Source organism: Gymnogyps californianus, chromosome 16, assembly GCF_018139145.2.
Source record: "Gymnogyps californianus isolate 813 chromosome 16, ASM1813914v2, whole genome shotgun sequence".
Classification (NCBI taxonomy): Eukaryota; Metazoa; Chordata; class Aves; order Accipitriformes; family Cathartidae; genus Gymnogyps; species Gymnogyps californianus.
In genome coordinates, this window is record NC_059486.1 from 12,898,915 (window position 1) to 12,924,111 (window position 25,197).

The 25,197-nt window shown below is 39.1% G+C and overlaps 2 protein-coding genes across 2 annotated transcripts in view; both read right to left on the reverse strand.

The window, feature by feature from the left end:
• DNAH10 (dynein axonemal heavy chain 10) overlaps window positions 1–5,624 on the reverse strand; it is a 58,920-nt gene extending 53,296 nt beyond the window's left edge. Inside the window, 6 exon segments of the mRNA XM_050906417.1 lie at window positions 441–666; window positions 1,152–1,267; window positions 2,362–2,467; window positions 3,253–3,398; window positions 4,958–5,065; window positions 5,384–5,624. Of these exon segments, the coding sequence (XP_050762374.1) occupies window positions 441–666; window positions 1,152–1,267; window positions 2,362–2,467; window positions 3,253–3,398; window positions 4,958–5,065; window positions 5,384–5,624 (943 nt within the window).
• A 337-nt stretch (window positions 5,625–5,961) lies between these two features.
• Window positions 5,962–24,370, reverse strand: ATP6V0A2 (ATPase H+ transporting V0 subunit a2). Its single transcript, XM_050906418.1, has 20 exons — window positions 24,238–24,370; window positions 22,770–22,848; window positions 21,274–21,371; window positions 20,273–20,410; window positions 19,662–19,762; window positions 18,803–18,929; window positions 17,923–18,005; window positions 17,479–17,572; window positions 16,945–17,151; window positions 16,164–16,314; window positions 15,264–15,398; window positions 14,111–14,267; window positions 12,355–12,445; window positions 11,934–12,052; window positions 11,257–11,467; window positions 10,588–10,707; window positions 10,226–10,345; window positions 8,888–9,005; window positions 8,127–8,298; window positions 5,962–7,218 (listed from the first exon to the last, which is right to left on the reverse strand). Exons 1-20 carry the CDS (start codon window positions 24,352–24,354, stop codon window positions 7,116–7,118), a joined length of 2,541 nt encoding a protein of 846 aa, XP_050762375.1. The 5' UTR covers window positions 24,355–24,370; the 3' UTR covers window positions 5,962–7,115.
• Between the last annotated feature and the right edge of the window lie 827 nt (window positions 24,371–25,197).

The following is a 25,197-nucleotide window of genomic DNA, read 5'->3' on the forward strand; positions in this document are numbered from 1 at the left end:
AGGGTTTTGCTGAAGAAGATTATCCATCTGCCTATCGTAGGCCACTATGCTCTCCTTAATGGCATGACAGTAGCCCCTGTCAGAGAAGGGATGCTAAACAACACGTGAAAGTCTCATTCGGTCTACCACTTTCTACACCCTGCTATGGCCTGAGTCCCTGAACTTTGGTAAGCAATGAGGCATGTTTACCCTCTCTCCTATTCTTACTCCAGATTGTTTGAAAGACTATCACTGATTTCATCCATTTCCCCATACTGCCTGCTATGCTTCAGGGCAGTAAAAATACTACTGTAAACAGCAAAGAGAAACTTTAATCAGGTCTGGAGCTTCCCCAGAAACTATATGTATTTGTTATTCTATATAAAGCCATTCCTAGTTGAACCTCTTTCTACTGTCATGTACTCTAAATACCACAGTACTGGCACAGGCAGAACACTTGCCTTCATTTTGTTGTATAGTCTGCTGAGTAACACTTAAGAATTTTTGCCTGTTCATTTGAATCTCATTCCTCATCTGAATATTACAGTGTTCCACAGGCTGTTCTTTCTCTTCTGCAAGCTCAGTCTCGGGTAAATTCCTTTTTTCAGAATCTGTGTTTTCACTATCCGGATGAAAGGAAGTTTCCTGAGTCTGCTGCTGACTATAGGAGAGAGCTGGTGAAAACACCTATAATTCAAACAGGTACCATAGATTAGATGGTTTATATTAAAAAAGAAACCAATAAAAGTCAGCTTACTAGCAATTCACTTAAGCGTTGGATATGTTGTTCTAAAATTTAATTTAAGTGCATCTCCCTCCATTTCACCTCTTTAGCATCATTCTCTCTGGCTCAAGTTCTGCACGGGAATAGCTCCCACATGCTTTTACAAAAGTCTATCAGCACAAAAATAAAGGTATCTGGTGTCATGCTCTTAAATGTTTCTCATATAGGGCCAGGCAATGAAATAATACCGGTCTCCACATCTTTACAAAAATATGGGAAACAAAGTATCAAATAAGGACTAACAAAAACTTCATTTTGGCATATGAAGGTCATTCTTTAAATATTAGTATTTCTTATGCATAGTCCATATGGTCAGCAGAATACTAAATAGGCAAATCACTCATAGAAACACTCAAGACTCCATACATAAAAGCTGTAACACATTTACCTGTGAGATGGCATTCTTTAGCATCAATAGAGTATCATCAGTCAGTACACCAAACTTTATCACTTTAGGAAGAACCTCATTAGCTTCAGTCAGGTCATTAGGCTCAGTAACTCTTTCTAAACAGTATACAAACAATTAGCATAAATCTAACTATTTGATACAGAAAGCATAAAGCATAAAGTCCTTTCCATAATAAGCTAAAACTCCAATAAAACAAACTGTTTGCAATAAACTAGGTTTGATGCAAGTCACTTTCAAAACTAGTGCTGGTTTTAATGCTTTTTCAGAAAGGGCAGAAAAATACCTAAGTGTCATCATCTGACTCTAAGTCTTTACAATCCAGCCTTACAGTTAGGAAATCGTTTTCTGTTCAAACAAAACAGTGGCCTTGATTTGAACTCCTATTCTACAGACAGACCAGGAATATCTTGTACAGAACTGCCATAAAATGACCAAATACATTATCATAATTTTCTTTTTTTCTCAAATGTCCTGTTTCTAGAAAAACTGAATCTAATAGGCACATACAAAATAGTTTGTAGCTTCAAACCACACATGTTGCTCCTCGCTGAGCCCACATAAATGTTTATGCTGGGGCCAGTCTCTGGCACTAAATTAGAGTTAACATACTGTTGACAGTTCCTGGATATAGGTGTGGAAATACCTCTTTGCTTTAGTGTAGAAACTGTTTCCTATGGGGCTAGAGCTAGATACTGAGGTCTGATTGTGACCAGAACCAGACCTACTCCCGATGCTGGAATAACTCGTCATTGGTTTTGTGATAAAAGTATGAACTATCAGAATGAAACATGCTGCTGTTGTGTATCAGAATTTGAGTCAGGTCAGGAAGTCTGATACCCCAGTCGTGCTTATCACCACCTTATAGTCTAACTTTCACATACAGCTTCTCATCCTCAAAACACTTTACACAGTTCTAGCAGTTGTAGTAAATAAATCTTCTTAGTTCCTCTGAGTGCAGCACAAAAGCTTCATCCTTGCTGGTAAAATGCGGAAGATAAGTAACTTCCCATAAATTTAATATGAAAAACATTCCTGATTCCTGGTTCTACTCTGAGACTATTGGTACCCAGTTAATTAAGCTGGATATGCACCATCCTGAATCCCAGCTACTATCACCTTTTCTCAATGTGAAGTACTGTTTAATGGAAAGACTGAAAACGCTGAGCCTGCAGTCATTCAGGGCACATACCTTCAGTGTCTCTCAGAAAATATACAGTAAAATCTGACACAAATTCTTCAGGAATTTCATCAAGAGCCACGTAGAAACACACTTTGTCAACTCTCCGTTCTTGTAGCTGAAACAGAAAATAAAAAGGAAGTATGACTACTACTGTTTGCTGCCACATTTCTTAACAGCAAGAAAATGTTTGCCTGCTGTGAGCAGTAGGCCAGAATCATTAGTTTAACTCCATTATCTTCACATTGCTGTCCAAGTAAACTAACATAAATGAAATGTTTAAAAATCACTCAGCTAACAGTAAAAATCATCAGCTTTGGAAACAATGTTGATTTCCAGACCAACAGGACTAAAAGCATTAGCGCGTGAAACATAAGAAACCAGAAAGCACTTGAATGCCCGCCCCCCTGTACCTTTCTGAGAACATGCAAGCACCTACTCCCCTTCCACCTGCATCTCAGTCATAAACCAAGTTTAGTTAGAAACCCCAGACTCCATCCTGACCATCTAATTATGTAAAAGACTTGAGGTACAAAAGCCTTTCTTCACTGTTCCTTACATGCTTCTCCCATGGTGACTTTAGCAATTATTCTAAGCGCAACTTTTCTTTTACAAGCAACTCTGGGAATAGCTAATGCAGTACCTGAGTAACTCACTGCTGCGTTTTCTCACCAAAAGTCAGCGTTTTGCCAAGTAAATTACCTTTGTAATGTCTTGTCAGTCAACGTGAGAGGCTATGGCAGACACCACAGGCCATTGGTTTTGTAAAATGTTCCATTCCGCTCTGAGTACTTGCTCTGCCACGTACCCGCTTAATTTGCCTACCAGTTTTACTGAAACATTTGCATCAGAAAGCCAGTATCTTCATGCTCACAAAAGCACAGTGAAATACAACAGACTTACCTGCGGTGTGTGTTCCATAGTGTCAGTTGTAAATCTTTGTTCCAGTTTACTCAATTCAGACCCACTAGAGAGAGTTGATACATGACCTGACACACTTTCATTGTCTGTAGATAGCAGAGGCAATCTCTTACTTTTCTGAGTCATCCCTAAGAAAGAATAACACAAGAGAACTCAATTAAAGAACAGATATTCCATGCATATAAGATGGATCCTTCCAATTTTCTTCTCAAACTAAATGACTGAGCATTTTCTTCCATCTTCAGCATCACCTTTCAAAAACCAGCCATCCAAACTTGGTGTTAATCGTACATTTTCCCATAGGACAGCACTATTGCTGAAGAACTGAATCCAAATAAGCAAGTGACTATACTGCACTCCACAGGCAATTGGTCTTTATTTAGAATATCCTTACCAGCATTTTCCAATGCAATTTATTTTTATGACAAAATAAGTAGATTAGCACGTTTCAAGATGAAACCACTTTGTAAAAGGAAATGTAAATAATTAAGGGTTTTGTCGTGCCAGTTCTATGATGTGGAAAATGTTTGTAGTTATGTCATCACCAAGAAGTGATGGTGAAGACACTGTAACGCAGGAACAACTGCATGAATTCCAGGGCCAGTCAAGAATTTCAAACTTTATTTTATACTGTCTTTCAGAAGGTGCACCATGTCTTCTTCCCCTTTCAGCACAGGCTTCTGGACACTTAAAAGAAGTGGAAAAGGTATAGCTGCATCCCCAGCTGGAAAGGTCATGCCCCTTTGTGTGCTGATATTATTATCGAGCAATAATAATTCTCCCTGTCTTACTGCTTTTGAGCATTAACCTGCAGCATTGCAGCTGCCTCCATTCAGAGGTGCAGAGTGGGAAGGTGAATTGTATCATTCCTTTAGTCTACTTATACCCACACCAGGGTGCACTTAACTGTCGTGGTCCTATCTTTTTTACACAGTGTGAACAAAATTATTTTATGGATATAAAATACCAGGCCATGACTCTCTGCTTCTGCAAGTTACTGTTTCAGAAGCTTTGTGGGAGTTACACAGATACTGGCAGCAGAGAAGAGAACAGAATCTCGGAGCCATGGAAAATCATTGCTCTCTTCTGACACCCTTTCTATCGCTTTTATTTTTTTCCAATTTTTTATGAAAGGCTTCTCTGCAATACTGTGGTTCAAGTACTGGAGCAATCTTAACTCTTTACAGGACCACCACTTTTATCCTCAATAAACCGCATCAGAATAAAGAGGAGAGCTTGCAACTCTTAAGACAAGGGGAATTAGTTCATTCCTACTAAAGGGAACATATTCATTCTATTTAATAAAATTAATCTCTAAAAATCTGAAATGATAAAGCCAGTAAAAGACGTCACAGACAAAGACTGGATGGAAGATCTGTGTTTGCGGGTTAATTTTGTTCATCCCAGTCAGTCTCTTTCTTTCCATCTGTTTGGAAAAGATGGAAGAGCCAAACTAGGATAGGTTTCTTTCAAAGGAGTATCCTGAGGCAGAAGCTCTTGAGAAAACATTAATTAGCCACACTGCCCAGGACACTATCCACAAAATCAGATCTGCTTTCCTGGGAAAAGCAGCTGTTGATGTCACAGATACTGCTGGATCTGCTTAAGAGAGCTACGTTAGCTAGTCACAGTGCCCACAAGCAGTATGGCCTGCAATGACTACACTTTGGCCACTCAAACCACCTACTTCCTTCCAATGGCACAGAGGAGGCTGCTTCAGTCAACTGCTCAGGAAACAGGTTATCTAGGCCTTCCTCCTGCTGCTCATCTGCAAACTCATCTGTGTCACCTGTATCTGCACACACACAAAATGGGAGGAAATCACGATATAACCACTCTGCAGTGGGGATGGTGCAAATCCCACCAAGGCACAATCAGAGAGGAGAAAGGTCTGGAAATGGGTGGGATAGAAGGGGTTCAGGAGGACTGGACACAGCCCAAGGGATGGAGAGGCAGGGAAAGGGGTAAGGAGAGGGCTAATGGGGCTAGGACTCAGTAGATGGGACAAATAGGGGCCTGCAGGAGGGGGAAACGGAGTTGGGGAGGGAAGGACAGAGTGAAGGGGCTCGGGGTCAGGCAGTGCCCAGGGGAGGGCTCAGCAGGCCGGGGCAGCGGGGGGCCTCACCCACTGCCTCCTCGCCGCGCCGCTGGGCCCGCAGCAGCAGCAGCGCCGTGCCTGCCTCACTCTCATTGTCCCTGGTCTCGGTGCCACGGTCGAAAAAGCGCAGCACAGTCCGTGCCTCCTCGCCGTCGCCGCGGTTCAGCAGCTCCTCGACAGGCGCCGGATCGGTCAGCCCCAGGACGGCGAGCACTCGGTCCCGCAGCCACTGCAGCCGCACATCGTCCAGGCTCATGGCGGCAAACCCCGGGGGCCCGCCCGACGCCTCCCGGTGGTCACGGCAACGGGCTAGGGAGGAGCGACGGCCGCGGCCCGCCCGACGCCCGCCTCAGGAGGCCGCCGCCCGCCCAACGCCCGCCTCGCCCGGCCGCGTTCCCGCCGCCCCTCACGGGCGTTCTTTTACCTCAGTCCCGGCCGCCCCGTGGGCTCCGAGCCCGCCTCGGCGGGAAACACGGGGAGCGCCTCAGCCAGAGGGGACACGGGGGACCGGGAAGGGCTCCCCGCGTGGAGGGTGCCTCTCCAGCGTTGCCAGGTGCAGGGAAAAGGCTATGTACAAACATAAGGGCCCGCTCTGAACAGGGCAAACGAGGTTTTATTCGGAATTCGTATGAAACAAGTGCAAAATTTAACTTACGCCGTTCTTATGGCACAGATGTTAAAACATTATGGTAATATCCCCATTTTCACACTGATACAAAAAAATAATACAAAATGACCCCTTTCCACCTATTCAGTATAAACTTTGGTTCAACAACATCAGCTAAGTAACACTGTATGCATGTCCTTACAGCCAAACATAAACACGGATCAAGGCCAATTCTTCATTCCCCGTGCAAAAGTTTTTCCTAGGAGTAGAAACTCTGCATAAAAATTTCAGGAAACTCGGGATAAAAATTTCTCATAGGCATTCTTTTATTTGAGTCCTCATCCAGACAGCGCAAGACTTTTTCTGAGGCTTTTACCCATCAAGGTCACCACAAGTGATGGGCTGCACGCAACTCACTTTGCAGAACAGCACGTATCAGAAAGCACCTCACTACAGGGAAGTAAGAGGGCTAATACTTCCAGTCTCCACTTCTAATCCTGCCTTCTTCCATAACATTAAATATCACTGTGGCTTCTGAAAGAATAAAGTAATAACTCTGGGCAGAACTCAGAATAAACAGTTAACATTTTTGGTGCAATTTTAAATGTGGCCAAAAAAGACCACAGTGCACTGCTGTGTATAAATTTACATTTCATAATCCTTCTGGAATAGATACTGAAAACACACATTGCTTCTGTTGCATTGCTAAATTGTTCCCGAAATGCATGAGACGGTAGCTTACTTAAAGTATGTGATTAGTAATGAATGTTTAATATGATGAAAAGTCTTTCAGATAACTTAAAAGTAACCATTGAAGAAAATAAACAGCCTCAACAAAAAAAAAAAATGCCTACACTGGTTTTAGTACAAGCAGTAACAACTTTTTTTTCTTTAAAGAATAAAATTAATTTACAACATTAGTTTATCAAGAAAAATGTACATTTTATATCTATATACTTTACAAGATGCTCCAGATCTGCTATGTATTTCTATGGGAGGTATATATTACAGAATTATTTGGCTGCATTATAAGGCAATCAGTGAAAACCACTTTGTCCTGCAAGAAACCTTTCATAGGTGAGATCCAATCACATGATTATTTGCAGACAATTCCAAACATTTCTGCTGACAGCAACCAAACTATGCCGTATCATCTTTATTAAAATGTAAAGAAATGTGCTTAAAAGAGAAAGGCGTAAACTTGTATCCTCCACCAGAGTAGAATTTGTTCTGAAATTCCACCCTGAAACGAGACAAAAAAAAAAAAACCAACAGAATCTGTATATTAATCCAAAACGACCTGTTGTCAAGGGATAGAACTGTGCAACACAAGAGGCTGAACAAAACCAATCCTAGTCCTGTCACTTATGCTTTCTGTGCAGCTATTTAACCTTCCTGTCCCAGTCCCAGGCAAATTTCATGTTTCTCAAGAGACCCAAACACACTGACATTGTGCTGTAACGGCTCATTTCTCACTTCTGTCTTACTAATTTGTTTTCGAGTTAGTTGCAGCTAATTGTTTTGCAAATATACAATATCATGAGGACAATACTCTAATGCATACAGCTCTGCCTCTTGTGTTTATGTCTGCCTTTTCTTATACTGTAAATTTCATCAGGTTTCAAACTAAATATTCTCTGAATCCACTCGAATGTGCAGAGCTCATGATATTAAGACTAAGAAAGGATTAAAACACTTAAGGGTGGGCAGCCCCACTTTAGCAGAAGTTTTGCTCACTAATGTAAATGTTCTGTTGAACCAAATAAATAAAATAGACTGAAGTCATTTAGAGATATAACCATACTGACATTAAACATACTTATCCACGTTAGTAATATTCTACAGTATGAAAAGCTGCAATACTATAAATCAAATGTACTCATAGTTTGCACCAAAATCAACTCTGAATGTGGCTGAGGTTAATGTGCATCATAAGCCAATATAGTATTTTAATTTACTGAAAATATTCCAGAGGAACAATCACATTCAACTAACAAGCCATTTATTTAATATGATTAAATAAATCTATTACAGTAGCACGAGGCTGTTGAATTTTACACTTTTTAATAATGCACCTAATATTTTGACACAAAAATTCCTCTTCAACAAGCCAGTATACACTAAAGTGGTATAAAGAAAAAATGAACTTACCAGTGAAGTCGTATAGCATGGAGAAAAGCAGAAAGCCCCTCCATGACCAAAAGAATAAAAACCGTTAGCACAGCAAAAAAGGCTAGAACAGGGACTAGCAGTAAGACACCATACGTTGTATCCACACGAAGACCCACTCTCATCACCATTTGCCACAGAACTTCTGATAACTCTATTAAAAAAGAATTTTCATAATTAATGTTGATATTGCATACATTCACCCAGTGAGCTACTCTAACTGACCTGTATTCTAGTTTAAACAATATTACAGGATCTGCTGAACATGGGAACTATAAGCAATCCCCCACCCCAGTTAGTTGCGGCCCCCCCCGCCCCAAATACTTAAACAGTACATCTCAGTTTCAAAATGAGATCTACTGATGGCAACAGTTTACACCATGACACCATTAGCAAGTGCCTAAATATCTTCCAAACTGGTCAATCAATGGGAAATAGGAAATGGTACTGTGACTACTGATAGTGTCACTATTATGTGAGGTAACGCTGTGCTCAGATAATCAGCCTCTTTACAACACAGAGCTATCGATGAAGAAAATAACTAGATTCCAAACAATAAGTCATAATTTTAGTTTGGGGGCTTTCCATAGATCACAATTAGTTTAAACAGGGAATTTTTTTAAATTAAGAAAAAGATAATTTCATAGTTGTATCACTTCAACAGGCCAGCCTCCCTCTAACCAGCAATAAAAAAATCAAGACAGATGGAAAAAACCCAACCAACCAACAAAACCCCCACTTACGTGCATGAGCGAGACTTAATGCCCAGAGTCTCAGGTATGAGGCTGTATTAGAAATACATCCTAGACAGTATTCAATGGTATGAATTGCTTGATTCATAAACACATCTGCAAAATTAAGCTAAAAAATTAAAAAAAAATTGTATCCATTGAAACAACCGAGTACAGCACGAGAGAACAAAAACATTTATCTGCAAATCTTAATATACATGGAAGAAAAATTCCATTAAAGGGTAATACATTGATTTCATATCAATGTTTAATGATTCAATGTTTAAGATCCTTATTACAGCGACAACATTAAAAAAAAAAAAAAATCAGATGCTATAGTTTCCCAGTTAGTTTCCCCAATTACTTTGTTGACAGATGAAAATGAATGCAATTTATGTCTTCCACAAGGAATATGATCTAATACTTGAAAACTCTAAGTAGTAAAACCAGCCATGGTTCTAATTCCCATTCTATTGAGGTTGTAAGTTTACAATGTCAATTTCTGCATCTTTAAAAGCAGGGTTATTAGTAATGCTAGTGATAGAAAAATAACTACATTAATACTGTAAACTCTAAATATACATACTTGTTGCTAACAAAGAGTTCCAAGACTAATACTACTACAAATGTCAACATTTACTTTGCATGGAACTATGACACATTTTATTTAAGCAAACAATTCTTGTATTTTCTATACATAAGAAGCAAGAGTCTACTACCCCAGTGAAGCAAGTACTATACATAGTCTGCACACTGGGAAACTGAAGCAATTTTTTGTCTTTCAATTCACATGAAATCAGCGGAATCAGTCAAGACCTTTAAAAGTTTGCCCAAACTAAACAGCAGCAATAGCTGGGGACTAAGAATGCCATCCATGTCTCTCAACCCCCATTAGCAATAATCCTCATCACAAGATGTAATTTGCAGACATAAAAAGACTTTTGTCTGGATGAAAAGCCAAGATTAATTAACAGGAAGCTGGGCAGTCGTCCTCTTGCCTTAATTTTAAGAATCCATAAAACCATACAAAAGCCAGGATTTTTATCCCACTCTTCAATTTAAGAAAACCTACAGTCTTAGATGCAGTCTGTAGATGCAAATAAAGCACTCTTCTGTTCTCCACTACAGATAGATTGGTTTACTGTAGCAATCTGAATATACCAAGAAATAATGATAAAATAGCAACAAATAAAAATAAGTAAATTGCATTCAAGCATCAAGGTCCTTGCAAAGGCTCAGCTGATTTTCTTGAAAACTTCCAGGCACTCACTGTACAGGTCATCTTCTTGATTTTCCACTTCTAATTTGCTTTTAAGGACATACAAACTAGAGATTAAGTAAAAGCATTACCTCCTCTCCATCCCCCTCTCTGTGCCCACTGTCTGAATGACTGCTTCCTTCTTCTACATCATGACATCTCAGCAGAGAAAGCTCTTCTTCACTTTCTTTTCGAATTAGCTTGTAGCCTCTCTACAAAACAGAAATGTATCGTGTCTTCAAGTGGACTGCCAGTGTAATTTTTAAAATTTATTTAAAGTAGTCGCAGGCAAAGGCAAAAAGAGAGCTAGAGTAACAAAGTACTATTTGTGTTACAGTCAAAAACTTTCCAAGTTGAGTAGAAATATCTAGTAAGGACATTACTCTCTATGCAATACAACACCAGCTGAATTCTTCTATACTAAAGAAATGTGCATATGTCTCTCAATACTTACCCTGTACATTCTAATGCCTCGGCCTCCACTGTGCAACCAATATAAATAAAGTGGTTTACCAAAAAGCATTACAGGAACAGAAAGAAAAGCAATACTAAGTAAAAACCTCTGCAGAGCAACCTGTTTGAGAGGGAAAGAAAAAATTCAATTAGATCACAAAATCAAAAGTAGGAAAAGCCTTCCCATTCTCCTTTAAAGGCCTGTTCAAGCATAAGAAAAATGCTACTGATTTCAGGGGGCCTGTACTCCAAACTGAACATGCACATAAGTATTTTAATTAATCACGCCCTTAAACTGGGTTACAGACATCCAGCATCTTCAGGACCAGGTTCTAGATTAAGGCATTACTGATACTCAGTTTAGTAAGATTATTTACAGCATACAGAAAAGCATCAAAATTACAAGCATGAGACTCTGTTCTCTAGCCTTAATTTTAACCTGGGAGATTTTGTTCTAGAAACAGGCATTTTCAGAAGTCACTATGTAAAATCTTACAACCAATTAAAGAGTAAATATGTTATTTAATCATAACGTTTATTCAATTTCCCCTTAGTCTGATACATTCCCCTTCCCAGGAGAACACTCAGCCATCAGCCTTTCATGACTGGTGAAGTGTTACCTGCACAGGGAACAACAGCATCTTCAGAAGCTTGTAACAGCACTACTAACCTGTCCGGTGTAGAAGACCTCTGTTTCACCATCAGGAAACAGGAACATGTTAATAAATTGAATCAGAATACTAGGAGCAGAGGTAGAGTCCTCTGCAGAGTACGCTAACCATTTAAAGAAGATCATAAACACAAGGTAGCCAAAGATGCACATCATGAATAAAAGTTCAGGAAGAAAAACCAAATAAATATTATACTTCTTCTTGAAATGCCTAAAAGATAAAAATGGGGAAAAAATGAAAAATAAGTTTTACAAAGACAGATCAAGATAAATACATGGCCCAAACATGATTTCAATAAAACAGAACAGTACCCAGAACTTTTAAACAGCAAGACTGAAATTACAATCCAGAACCAATTTCTTCATATTCAGTGAAATTTTAATCAGGTATTTCAGTGGAAATGAAGACCATAAGAGGCATGTATCTCTATTTAGCAACAAGTGAAATAAAATGTTGTATTAATCCATGTCTTCAGATTTTTTGGCATAATACTGATCCATCATCTTATTTATGTGAAGGAAGACCTCTCTGTTACTGTCTTTTAAGAACAGTTTTCACAATTACTATTATTCTGTTTTTAAAAAATTGTTTCAGTTTCTCTTACCAGATTAACTGTTATAATTCAAGACTTGACAAAAACTATAATGTTATTATTATCTTAACTTCTTGTACTTACAAGTGGTTAAATACCCCCAATACAACTCCAAACGTCATGTGAGTCACTCCAAAAATCACAGACATTTTCATTTTGAAAGAATTTAAAAAACTGAGACGGTTGCTTGCCAAATTCCATATCTGAAGAAGAGAAGACAAAACTAGCATTAAAGAGCAGTGTAACAGAAGGAATTAAACAGTATCCTTTCTCTATCGGAGACCAGAATTCTACCTCAAACGGGGACCACAACTGAAATTTGAGTTTCATGGAAACAGCGAAAGCTTTCTTTGACTCGTTAAGGGAAAAGCTCTTTTTGAATGGAGAATGCAAGCAGAAATGTTTTTTTTCCATAGTAAGATTTATCTTCCTCATACACATACTAAAATCTAATTTACAAATGACTGATCATCACAAATGGATAATTTAAAAGAATAAAACTAACCGGATCAATTCCAAAGGGATAAGCTCCATTGTATACACCAGTAACATTTGGATCCAGTGTTAAAAATTGATTAGACTTCAGATCCTCAAGACTGCAGAGAAAGAAAAACACAATCAGATCTGACACACAGTGACAACATATACTTTCAGTTCTGCAGGACACCACTCCTGCTTTCCTTTATATGACTAGCTCACCCACTGTCAGACTTTAAAAGAATTTCTAAGCACAAAGGGCCTGGCTAATAAAAACAATAGCAACACCCCCACCCCCACCACCCCCCAAACTCTACAAACTCACAATCTGGGCTTAATTTGTACTAACTGTCTTTGAAAGGCAAGTTTCTGGATTTTATTCCTCATTCTCCTAGAATGGAAAGTTTCATTTTAAAAGCTCAGAATTTGCTTTTAGATAAAATTCACTACAAACACCCAAAGAATAATTGATATCTTTTTTCCCTTTTGCATTTGGATGAGTTTCCACTCTAACTTCATATAGTTTTTAGTTAACACAGCACTCACAACCTGTTCACATTTTAACCAAAGTCAGTGGTTTTGACTCTACTCTTTTAAGCCACTTCCTGTTTTTGAAGCAAAATGAGATGCAAGCTGTGAACATTTAAATACCAAAGGGCATAACCAAAACAACTAGGTTATCCCACTTCGTGAAAAAGTAGTTTGACAATTCGCATAGTGTAAAAAAAAAAAAAAAAAAAAAAAAAGAAAGAAAAAAGTAGGCTATCAAGAAAAGCTGTGCAGAGACTAATGATTGCTAGGTAATTAATTTATTTCATTAATTGTTAATTTTTTTTTACAGTAGATGCTAATGCTGCTTGGCTATTCATTCCACAAGCATGACCTAGGACAAATTTCTCCAAAACTAGCCCTATGTTTTGTATTCCTCTCAAAATCTGAGATATATATAGAGAGAGATATATATATTCAGGAACCTCTCCTGGAAAATATAATAATTGGAGACAAACTAAAACCATTAGCATAAAGACAAACCATAACACAGGAGGCAGTGCACTTTTTATGAATAAAAAGAATACATGACAAGACAAAGTCCTAGTGCCTTCTGGTAGGATTTTACAATACTACTGAAGTCTCCAGCCATTCATAAGAACACCTCTGTGAGACCACAAAAAAAGGCAAAACACACCTAAGAAGGTTTAGAGACTGAATAAACCCTAGAAATATCACCTCATAAAATTAGGTGCAAGTTCTTACTACCAATAAAAAGATACTATGCCAGCTGCAGTTTTTAATCACTAAAAGTTACTAGCTAGCATATAGCATTAGGGTATTGCAACAGAATTTGTTCCAGGAGAAGACTGATTGTCATCTATACCAAATGATAATACTGTAGAAAATGTTCCAGGTGACTGAGGACATGTAAATCCAGTAAAGCAGCACTGATAAATACAAGATTAACCTGACAGATTGACTGAATATCATCAAATTCTAGTAGTGGTTTTGCAAGAAATTGTGTTCTCTGTGGATTTCCCAATTTAAGATAATGAGCAATTTGATTTTTTGTTTTTAAATAACTATTACTGCCTTTTTTATTCTAAGCATAGATGTATCAGCCCTTAGTGCACTAGCACTTGCTACTTTAACAACCAGATTTTGCTAGATTTCACTACATTTACTTACTACTCTCAATAAAAGGACAGTTAAAATGGGGAGCAAAAGGGTTAAACTGTTGCAGGAAGTACATTTTTGTTTAATGGTATAGCAAGCAGAGGCATGCCACTCACCTCCAAACCTGTTCAAACATTGCTGAAACATTCCATCCAGAACCAAATATATTTAACGACTTTGAAAAACAGTCATTATAGATCAATCCAGTGTATACAGAAAACAGACCCATTAATAAAATAACATATCGGCCTTCAAACAACATTTTCATTATCTGTAAGTATTGGAAAAAAGAAAAAATAGAGAACATCATCTGCTATGTGAACAATCGTTATCTACACATTTCTAAGAGAAATGCATTTTTGGTCATACAAAGACTTGTAAAAACTAAAAATTCTTGCGAATAGTCATTAAGGAATATGAAGAAATCTAAGGCCAACCAAGATGTAACACAGAGAATTTTGCTTTAAGCATGTGAACTTGCAATTTACAAATGTCAGTCACCAAATGGGTGCAATTCATCTCCCCACATTCACAGCTTTATGTCAAGTGATTTATATGCAAAGGTTTATGTGCATTAGGAAACAGAGCTAGCAGCAAGAAGTATATTCTGAAAGATAACTGTGGTTTAAATTGAATACAGAGATTTGAAGTCCCCATGCAAGCTCCCATGACACAAACTGAGACTTTTCTCATTGGCATCGTTACGCTAACGAATACACTTTTAAAGCCATGTTTCCTTCCTGGGACTAGTTTTCCAGAAGTTAGACATTTGCAGCCATTCTTAATTAAATATAATTCTAATGAGACACAGGTGTTCTGCATTCCAACCCCATATGCTTAAAAAATTAAAATTAAGTTTAATACATTTCAAACTACAACTCCCTTTCAGAAACAATAAAAGAAGATGGAATTTGAAAAATCATTTTCTCCTCATGTTAGTCACTGTAATTACATTCTGCAAAACACACACATCACTAAGTAGCCCTAGCAGAAGGAAAGACAAGCCCAACAGTATCAACTAATTTTTGTCAGTCTTTCATTCCAACTTGATTATTTCTGTCCTTTCAAAAAAAGTGAACAGTTTGTTAAGATATCACATTGAGGAACATAGCAACTTTAAACACAGAAAATCCCGAAACAAAGGGAAAAAAAAAAAACCCTGTCTAATACACGTGCAATAAATAGTACTTTTCAGAAACATAGTAACTATTCAATTGAAGTTATCTTGCTGGATGGGGAGTAAATTATTTGTAATTCCTTTTACCTCATCTTGTGATCTTTGTAATCTAGGGTGGTTTTCATACAGTATTGTCAGGAGCGCAAATATGAACATTAGCAGACCATGCCCAAAGTCTCCAAACATAACCGCAAACAGAAAGGGAAAAGTGATGATGGTATAGAGAGCTGAAATGACAACATAACAGATTTCAGGCACGTAGCACAACAGATGATGTTGCTATCTGAATTATGCCTAAGCAATTCAACTACTTTAACCTCTCAAACAATTTTCAGCTTTAAGTTTGAAAGACATTTCACCCCCTACTAATAGACCTTTCCCCCACACTACAAATTTAACTCAGTTTAAAGCTTCTTATTGTATATCCCTTAGTAATGACAACTCTGCAGTTGAGCATTAGCTGACAATTCTGAGGATAATAATGTGAGCCCAGGAAATAAAAACCAAACAAACAGTTCTTCCTCCGTGGCTATTTTGGCTCTGTATTATAATGTACATTCTCCTGTATAGCATGACATAGTCAACGTAGCTACAAAAATACCTAAAGACATTAAACTAACTGGGCTATACAACAAGCTGGATTTTTTCAAGTGATGAGCTCCATGCTTCAGTACGATCAATAGCCATTACCAAAGTTTTCTTTTTCCCCCTACGTATCTTATCCAAGGTAAAACATATAAAGAAACATTATACAGCTATTATCAGCATCCTTAATGCTAAAATAATGCAGCAAAATCAAATCCCATCTTACTGCTTGGAGCACCATTTGTATTTTTGATGAGCTATTGAAATTTTAAAACAGCTACTAATAAGCAGTATGGTTGTCACCGTTTTGTCTTTACTAGTGTCCAGCTCAGCAAGGTATTTAAACACATAATAAGGCAAGCAGTAATGACAGCACAGCTCACAGTTCAGATTTCAGAAGGACCAACCTGGATTAACTTCCCCATAGTTTCCAACTCCATAAGCATCAACAATGTTTTGGAATCCTGAGGTGAATTTATTGGTACGTATCAAAGTTGGAGGAGGTTGTGTTGTTGGGATGGTATTCATGAATGAAGAAATTGTAGCCCCACTCTTCCTCTAATTACAGACAGAAAGAAGACACATTTATGTAAAAACTCAGTTGATGCTTAATCTAATCAAAGTGAAAACATTTCCTCTATCAGCAGTTTCACTGATCCTGAAACATCCCTAAATTAAGCCCCAAGTTTAACATTTATCCCTTTGTGCCTTCTTAAAAAAAATTACATTGATCTGTTCCTCTAAAAACACTGATTATGTACAGTGTTCTAATCCTTACTTTATACGAAACATCAAACGACACTCATCAGTCAATATTATAAAACAAAGATTTGTTACTAAAAATTCTCTCTTATAAAACAAAGACAGAGCTGCACTCAACACAAATAATGCAAGGGAATTAGCACCTTCTACTTGACTGCAAATAGCATTGTGAGCTCAGTCAGACTTGGGTTCAACACAGAAGGTATTCAAGAAAAACAAAACAACAATAAAACAACAAACCACCACACACAACACTAAATAAAGGCTCTGCTTATAAAGAAATTGTTTGACTTGAGTTTATAGAGACCCAAACCTGCCTGTGCCTACTTTTAGCCTATTTAAAATAATTATTTTCTTTCCTTATCTGTATAGTTAGTTCAAGACAAAAGCTTTAACATCAGTGAGCATTCAGCTGACTTACTGAACCTTCTCCAACGCATGGCGCAAATTTTGCAGATCAGCCACTGGACACCAAACCTCAGCAATTAAACATTTATTTGTGACATCAAAACTGCACAGGTTGAGTACATGATAAATGGCTTTCATCTTTTTCACTTGGATAACCCATGTATAGATGGATTCAGATGCTTTACACAAGACTTGGCGTAAGTAATCCTCAGTTTTATGCAGCACCTTTGTCCAAGAAAAAAACAAAAAGATTTCATTGAAAATGTAACAGTGGTTATGGTAACCACAGTAAGAGCACCGAGTATTTGTCCAATGACGGATCACGTTTGTAGGAGGGCACGCTAACCACTGCTTAAAACAGAAGGCAATGCCAAGTGCCCTGAAGTTTAACAGAATCATGCAACACGAGACCAGGGACATGACATACAGTCATGTTCAGATCCAAAGCTGTATGTATTTTAGAAACATACTCATGTATTTAATGCTGTGATTCGTCAAATGATTTCCTATGGTGCAATAACTACAGCAAAGGGAATACTGTTATTTACTCACAGTATGAAGATCCTGAATACGAACATTTAGTCCTTCAACCACTGCCCTGCGCTCCTCCATGTTATTTGGATAGGGATACACATGACAGTGATAGCTATAAAAACCAGAAGTTTGTGTTAAATAACCAAACTAAAACAAAACACATCACCCAACCCCACGCCCTAGCCAAATCTGCAACACACCATTTAATAACCATTGAACAGATTCAACTGAGAGAATCAGTACTTCGCCTGCACTTAATAGGGACTGCAGATAAAATGACTCATACATTTATTTGTATATTGCATAATTATAAAGCTAGATGCAATGGGAGGGGAGGAACAAATTTAACTTCAAAAACCTTGCCTAAAAAATCAACAGTTAAAAGGAAGGGGAGCAGGGGGAAAACTAACAAGAAAATAACCCAGGTATAAAGAAATTATATATATTAGTTTTACTTCTTACCAGTCACAAATCTTCTTAACTTTCTGGCCAATTTGTTCACCCCAATAGGACACTAAAAAAACAAACCATTTTGTGGTTTCACCCTAAAAAACCAAAAAAGTTAAGTTGATGAAGTTTGTTTTTAACCAACAACTCCACTGTGATATAATTATAGAGCAAAATAACAAATCTGAATAATAAGAAAAAGCTGTGTTAGTAGCATTAACCTTCCACCATTTCAGTGATGATCAAAAAATAAAATTCAAGTGTGCCAATATCTCTCTTTTTTTTGGTATATTAGAGAAAAACAGAAAAAGTTTTCAGGAAAAATAAAAGAGATACTATATTTTACCATCTCAGAATTATTAGTAACAAAAAACTCTTAAAAAAATTAAAATGTTACAAATTAGAATCAAAGCAAAATTTAAAAGTGACAGATTAGGCAGCCATAATTGCTGATTTACAAAAAGTGAATTTTATAAGTTCAGAGAAAAAACTTCACAGAAGACCAACTGTACTCCAGACTTCTTTTCCTTAACTACTGAATGAACAAATAAAATTACTATTAGAAGGCAATACACTGTACAGACCTAGTTAATAAATATCCAAGCAGCCATTTATGCCATGTATTTTGATCAAGGTAGCCTATCATAAAGTCACTACTATTCCACAATAAAGTTCTGCACTTATCAAGCTGAACCATGATAAATTAATTGCCACTCCTATAGTTATGGTGGCATCAAGACCTCTAATTTTAAAGTCTTACAGGTACTTTAAAATAGTTTTCCCTCCAAGGCCACTGGGAAATCATTCACATTCACTGCAGACCTGAGCAGCAATTCTTCCAAGTCTTATGAAAAGTCCAGAACAAAATAAACGGATAGTTACAACATTTACTCACTGTATCTGGATCTTCCAGACATTCATCCAACTCTGCATATGTAACAATAGTATATCCTTTACAGACTCTCCACAGCATTTTTTCAAATGCTTCAACTTTCGCTATGTGAACTAACCCAGATATGAATCTATGGAGAAAGAAAAATTTGAAAAATAAGCTAAAATCCAGAAGAAAAAAATTAAAAACTCAGAGTACATCATCACTCAGGAGCACATAGCCACAATAATTTAACATCTGCCGTCTCTAGAGAGGGAAGCATCACACTAAACAGGAAGTAACTAGTATATGAAATAGAGACGCAATTTCTATTTGGAACACAGACTGTAGGCCTGAGCACACAACTAGAATTATATTTGATGTTCTTTCTGTGATAGTAAGGTTCTTAATTTTTTCTTGGTAAGATACCCTCTCATAATGGTGTTATAGAAAGCAGTATCCATACATCATTTTAAAGGCAAGTAAGCAATAGCATTAATAATGTTACATTTACAACTGACATTGCCAGGTGATTACAACACTGTGTTTATCCTAGAAAAACAGAGTTTAAACAGTAGAAGAAAGTACCAATATAGAGCATTTAGAGATTCTCCTTAACACACATACTTGGTTTGACAGAAGTTTTGTGACAGTTTTTTTGGTGCTGTTCTAGATATCTCTTCAAATAATCCAATTTTGTTACAAAGGTACATTTGGGTCAGACTCCTACCCTGTCTAAAACTGTTTGGCTCATCTGAAGTCACTACAGTCACACTACATTCCATCTTTTAAGAAAACAGCCCGTTATTTACAGCAGCTCATCAAGCAGTTTTGAAACAGCACACACTGACAACCTGCCATACATGGACTGAACCATACCTACCCCAGCTTGGCACCCAGTCTGTGCATACAGTTGTAATCCACTAATGGCTCATTTTCCACAGATGGAAATTCTTCATAATTTGCATGTAAATGGGATTCATACTAGCAAATAAAACAAAGATCATTCATAGCTTTCAGAAAAAAATATTCTCATTCATTTATAAGCTAATTAAGTAAATTGTTTCAATAAAAATATAAAACCGTTTCCTGTTTTCAATTCACACAAGAGAGATCTTGGGATCTAAAGTGTACTACTCTTAGCAATTATAGTCAGTGTTGCAAAGGTTACAGGGGAAATTTCTTAGCACAGTTTATGCATCAACACCAATACTCCTTCATTCTCAGCTGGCATCAGCAGTAACATTCAAACAATTCAACACAGAAATCACAAAGCTCCTCTAAATTCAGGGCTGTATTTTGCTATGTATATGAACACAGCCTAGCTCAAGAGCTTGCCAGTCAGGTTCTCTAGATACTGGGCACAAATAATAACAAACAACGTACAGTGCTGTAAAGCCTGACACCAAGTCATGCACTTAACTAGAACTAACAACAGTATGCCACAAAAATGCCACATGACACACAATCCTCGCCAAACAACATAAGCAGTACCTCAGCTGTTCTCCTGACAAATCTTTGCGTGACCTCTAACATGCATGTGTATTCTGTCAGTTCAAGCAGGTTTCTCCTCAACTTTTCTTTGTTTTTAGTTACTTCCCTCAATTCTGTCTCCAGCTTCTGCAACTGTTCCTAAGACATGGAGAAAAAAGGACATAGAATTAATTAGACTGTTTTGGAAATCAGGGGAGGATGAATTTTAAGCACAGATTAATTTGCTGCAATGATGGGAGTTTCCCAATTTCTTAATTAACTTAAGCTCCATAGGTTTTATTCCTCAGTCTGCCAAAGATTGCCTTGTACTGAGTACACTTGATCCTCCATTGGCATCTGTTAAGTCTGCTGTTCTGACCCTAATTTGTGTCCGAGCTAAGTAATACAGACTTGGAATTAGAACTTCAGGTAGTACAGGGTGCAAGACACTTATCTATTCTATTAATAGAATTACAGCAAAACAGAATGTCATTCAAAATCATACTGGCATTTTACAAGCTTCTACTTCTAACGTAATACCAGAAAAAGCATTCAGAGAAAATAGCACCATGTTTTGCTACGCAACCAGCACTGGAACCTGCAGAGCCTCGGGCATATAAAATTCCCACACACCCTGCAAATTTTGGATGCACAAAAAGGGCCTTAGGTAAGACCCAAAGCAATAAATGAGGCTGAAGGACTATATCTACAGATAACAATTTGCCTGGAACAGCATAACACACCAATCCATCAAAATAAAACAGATGACTGCAAACCCCATGAGTTAGCTTTGACCCTTTCACAGGAATTTTGTGTTAATATCAAATCCTCACTGGCAGTCTTTGAAGTGACACTGGCAGAAAGAAAAAAAACTGGACAAAACCAAAAGCAAATGCTTCCGCCGCCCCCGCCACACTCCTATAACTTAAGTCATAGGTAATGAGACAGCAAGTAATTAAGTTTGAATTAAAGTTCCAAGATCCAGAGCCATACTTTTGGCATCTGTTATGTGGAAAAGTTACCTGGATTTCTAAAATGTGTTTCAGCAAGGGGGCAGGAGGAGCAACATCTCCTTCAGGAAGTGGAATATCCGCCTTTTTAATTTCTTGTACTAAATACCCTGGAGTGAGAAGAAAAACAGGATCAGAAAGGAAATGGTACTTCCTTATACTTCCTAGAATGCTGCATAGTTGACCTTCAGCTGTTATTGATGGTACTGATCACCCTGCAGCATCATGCCCTAGCTATTTTATTCATTTATTTTAGCAACAACACACACACCAGAGTCTTCAAAAAAAGAGGGGCTTATGGAGTGCTAGGAATAAATACACAGAACATTACTGTCTTAGAAGTTTGCAGAAGTAAGCTCTCTTCAGTGTCCTCTGAGTGAAATTTTCCAACCACAAGTACTTTTTAAGAAGCTTTTAACATTTCATAGTATCTCTTTGCTGCTGCAAGATAACCACTTTCTGCTAATCGTGCCATCTGCCAAAAATTGACGTTCTGCTCATTGACCCATGTTTGGAATAAGAAGTGTTCAAACAAAGTGGCTTAAGCAACCTTGACAACAAATGCAACTCACGCTGGGCAGGGAGATTGCCGAAATAGCTACTGGGATGGTTTGGCATGACCAGCACATGCCTCTGATGAGAGATTCCAATAAAAGAACCCTTCAATGGTAACTTTTCCTTGGGATACACTGAAGAAATCTGCATCTTGGTTGTAATGCTCTGCATACCCTTCTCTATTAACTACCATGTGAATACAATTAATAATTTGAGATATTTTTGAGGGTGCTTGGAAGTTCAACAGTATTGAGTTACATAACATGAAAAACAGGGTTTATCTTATAGTCAAGGAAATATCCAGAGTAAAGCTTCCATTTTCCTAGCAGAGTTTTGAGCAGTCAATACTGAAATGGTCTCAACTATTTATCAGCAACACATTAGCAACTCTTCTTCACCTCTGAGTTTAAAAAAAACCCAACCTATATTTAGCATGTACACGTTGTAGTGTAAGTAAATTTTACAGCTCACAAAACCGAGAACCAGAGATCAGTGGTAATACACTGGAAAAGGTTGCCCAAAGAGGTTGTGGAGTCTCCATATTCAAAATCCCACCAGACATAGTCCTGGACAACCGGCTCTAGCCGCCCCTGCTTGAGCTAGAAGTTAACTAGGTGATCTCAAGACGTCCCTTCCAACCTAAACGATTCTGTGATACACTCAAAACTGATGCAGCATATCAACACAAATTAAGGACTATACCTGTATGTTCTGACCCAATTCAGTGCTACAGTCAAGTCATTTCCGGCTCCAGAAATCTACATAAAGACTCTACATATGTGTATTTTTTCATACATATGGAAATTTTGTAAGATTCTACAGCATTCAGATCATACAAGACTAGGAAGATTAAAAAACCCTGTAGCTGAAACCTTCACTGTAGTTCCACTCTAGCAATGTAAGCTTTAATAACGCCATAGATGAGAAAGGGCAGACATGAAAATAAAGCTCACCAAGTATTCTTTCCATTTCTTCACACTTCTTTACTTCATTCACAAATTTTCTCTGAAATAGACTTACATTTGGGTTGAGCTGAAGGGGAAGGACAAAATGCTTATCAGGTATTTAAAACAGCAACCACCCCTAAAAAGCCACAGCTATTTCTGTGACTTCACGGAGACAATTCTGCACGTATTCTATGTGCTCCCTTTCTACAAAGTGCTTTTCAGCTAGGAAGGTATAAAAATCTAAAAAGATGAAAAAGTCTTCAAATAGCAAGGTTTTATTAAAGCAGAATTATCAATGCCATTTGCTAGTTTTACTCAAATAACAAAATAACTAGATCTACTAGAGAAACCATTCCTGACCGTATTTCTAGTTTTAAAATACTGCTTAATGACTTCAAATTAACAAACAAACCTTTCTACAAGCAAATTTTTGCAATGGATTTCCAGAGAATCTATTTGAAATGTTAAGTTTCGAAAGAATCTTTTTACGTACATCCCCATATTATGAGTGTGCAATGTCTCTGACTACTTATTCAGCTTTTAAATCAGACCCACTAATACATTATTTCCAGAATAAATGGTGTGTCAGATACCTGGAATGGCATCAACACGTTAAACGGAACACCCATGTAACGATTCTCATAGATTTGTTTCCTCCTACCTGCCATATTTACTAACTAGCTGTTAATTTCAGTTCTCCCACCTTTCCTTGCAAAGATTTTGCAAGCTACATTTCTGAAGAATACTTAGAAGAAATTCCAAAGTCTCTGTCAGCAAGCAAAGATCATATAATTACGAAGAGACAAGGCAGAAACAAGGTTAATTATTACCCAACCCACTTTTATATTAGTCAGGCACGTAGTTTCCTCCAAGGTGAATTGCTCCTCCAGGAACAGACATGTTTTACAAACCAGCAGTCTGTGATGTTGAAGAAATAAGCCTACAGAAGAGCTAAGACGTTTCTATCCATCTCTCAACGGGGTGGGCATATCTATTAGCTGTGCACATACACTCAGACTAACTCACACATACAGTGTGGCTTCAGGTGGGTAATGGGCTCTCCCACGGGATCCTACCGCAAAAAAAACCCCACCAAGTTTAAACTAATTCTGTGAGAAGGTAGGATACAGTCATCCCAAAACACCCCTCCGTAGAGCCTCAGGGAGGCTGGGGCTCCACACCGACTTTCCATCGCCCAACCTCGCTTTCACGCGAATGCGATGTAAGTATTAGCCATACATCTGCATGTCAGTCGGGGAAAGATGGGAGCAGAAGCGGTCTTGCAGTCTTTTACATCGCATCATCAGAATGAAACCTACACCTTCCCTGTGCAGGGTAGGTGCACAGGCAACTACCCTGCCCGGCTCGGCTTTCCCCGCGTCGCCCACCCGCCGGGCCCCCTCGGGGTCCTTTTACCTCCCCCGTTCTCCCAGGAAGCCCCGCCGGGCGCCCGGGCCCCGTCGCCGCTACTCACGTCTCGGAACTCGGCCAGGCCACGCTCGCCCACCTCGCTGAGGCACTCGTAGGCCGAGCCGCTCTGGAGGAAGAGCTGCGCCAGGCACATCGGCTCGCCGCGGAACAGCGAGCCCATGGCGGGCCGCGGGGCGGAGGGGAGCGGAAGGGGCTCAGCGAGGCGGGCGCCGAGGCGGCGCAGCGCGGTGTCCGGCAGTAGCCCGCGGTTCGGCGGCCATGGCGGAGCGCCCCAGCCCGCCGCCGGCAGCGCGGCCAGCTGCTTCCGGGGGGCGGGGCCGTGACGGCGGCCAACCGGCAGCGAACGCGGAGCGGGGCGGCGGCGCGGGCCGAGCGTGGCCGAGGCCCGCTGCCCTCGCGCAGGTACCGCCGGCGGAGCGGGGCCCGGCTCACGGCGGCGGTGCCCGAAGGCTGGTGAGCCTGGCACCCCCTGCCTCGAGCCCTGGGGGGTGCTCATCGGCAGCTCCTTCCGGGGAGCACCCTCCCGCTCACGGCGAACGCGAAACGTGGGATGGAAAACAGCGCACCGGCAGTCACGGATTCACCCCGTGAAAGGATGTCAAGGAGAAAATACATTACTACGAGAATGATGAGATCCGAACCACTGGAAGATCCCAAACTGAGCATCGCGTTTGATCAACTGAAGCAAATCAGTAGTAAATGTTTTCTGTACCCCGCGTAGCCTAGATCAGATCCAGGTTGCCAATGCAAAGAGTTAACTGGAAAAGAGAATTACAGATCAATGCATGAAAATATCTGAAGCAGTCCTGCTTTTCAGAAGAGTGAATAATCTGTCCGCTGCTCCAAAAACAGATGGGCATGATGGGTTTGCTACGGAAAGGAACTGCCGCCTTGAGCCGCTACACCAGGAGAGGAGAACAAGCCTGACAGGAGAACGGTCGGTCCACGAGGACCATCCCGAGCCCTCCGTAGCCTCTGGGCTGGACTGGCCCATGTGCAGCGG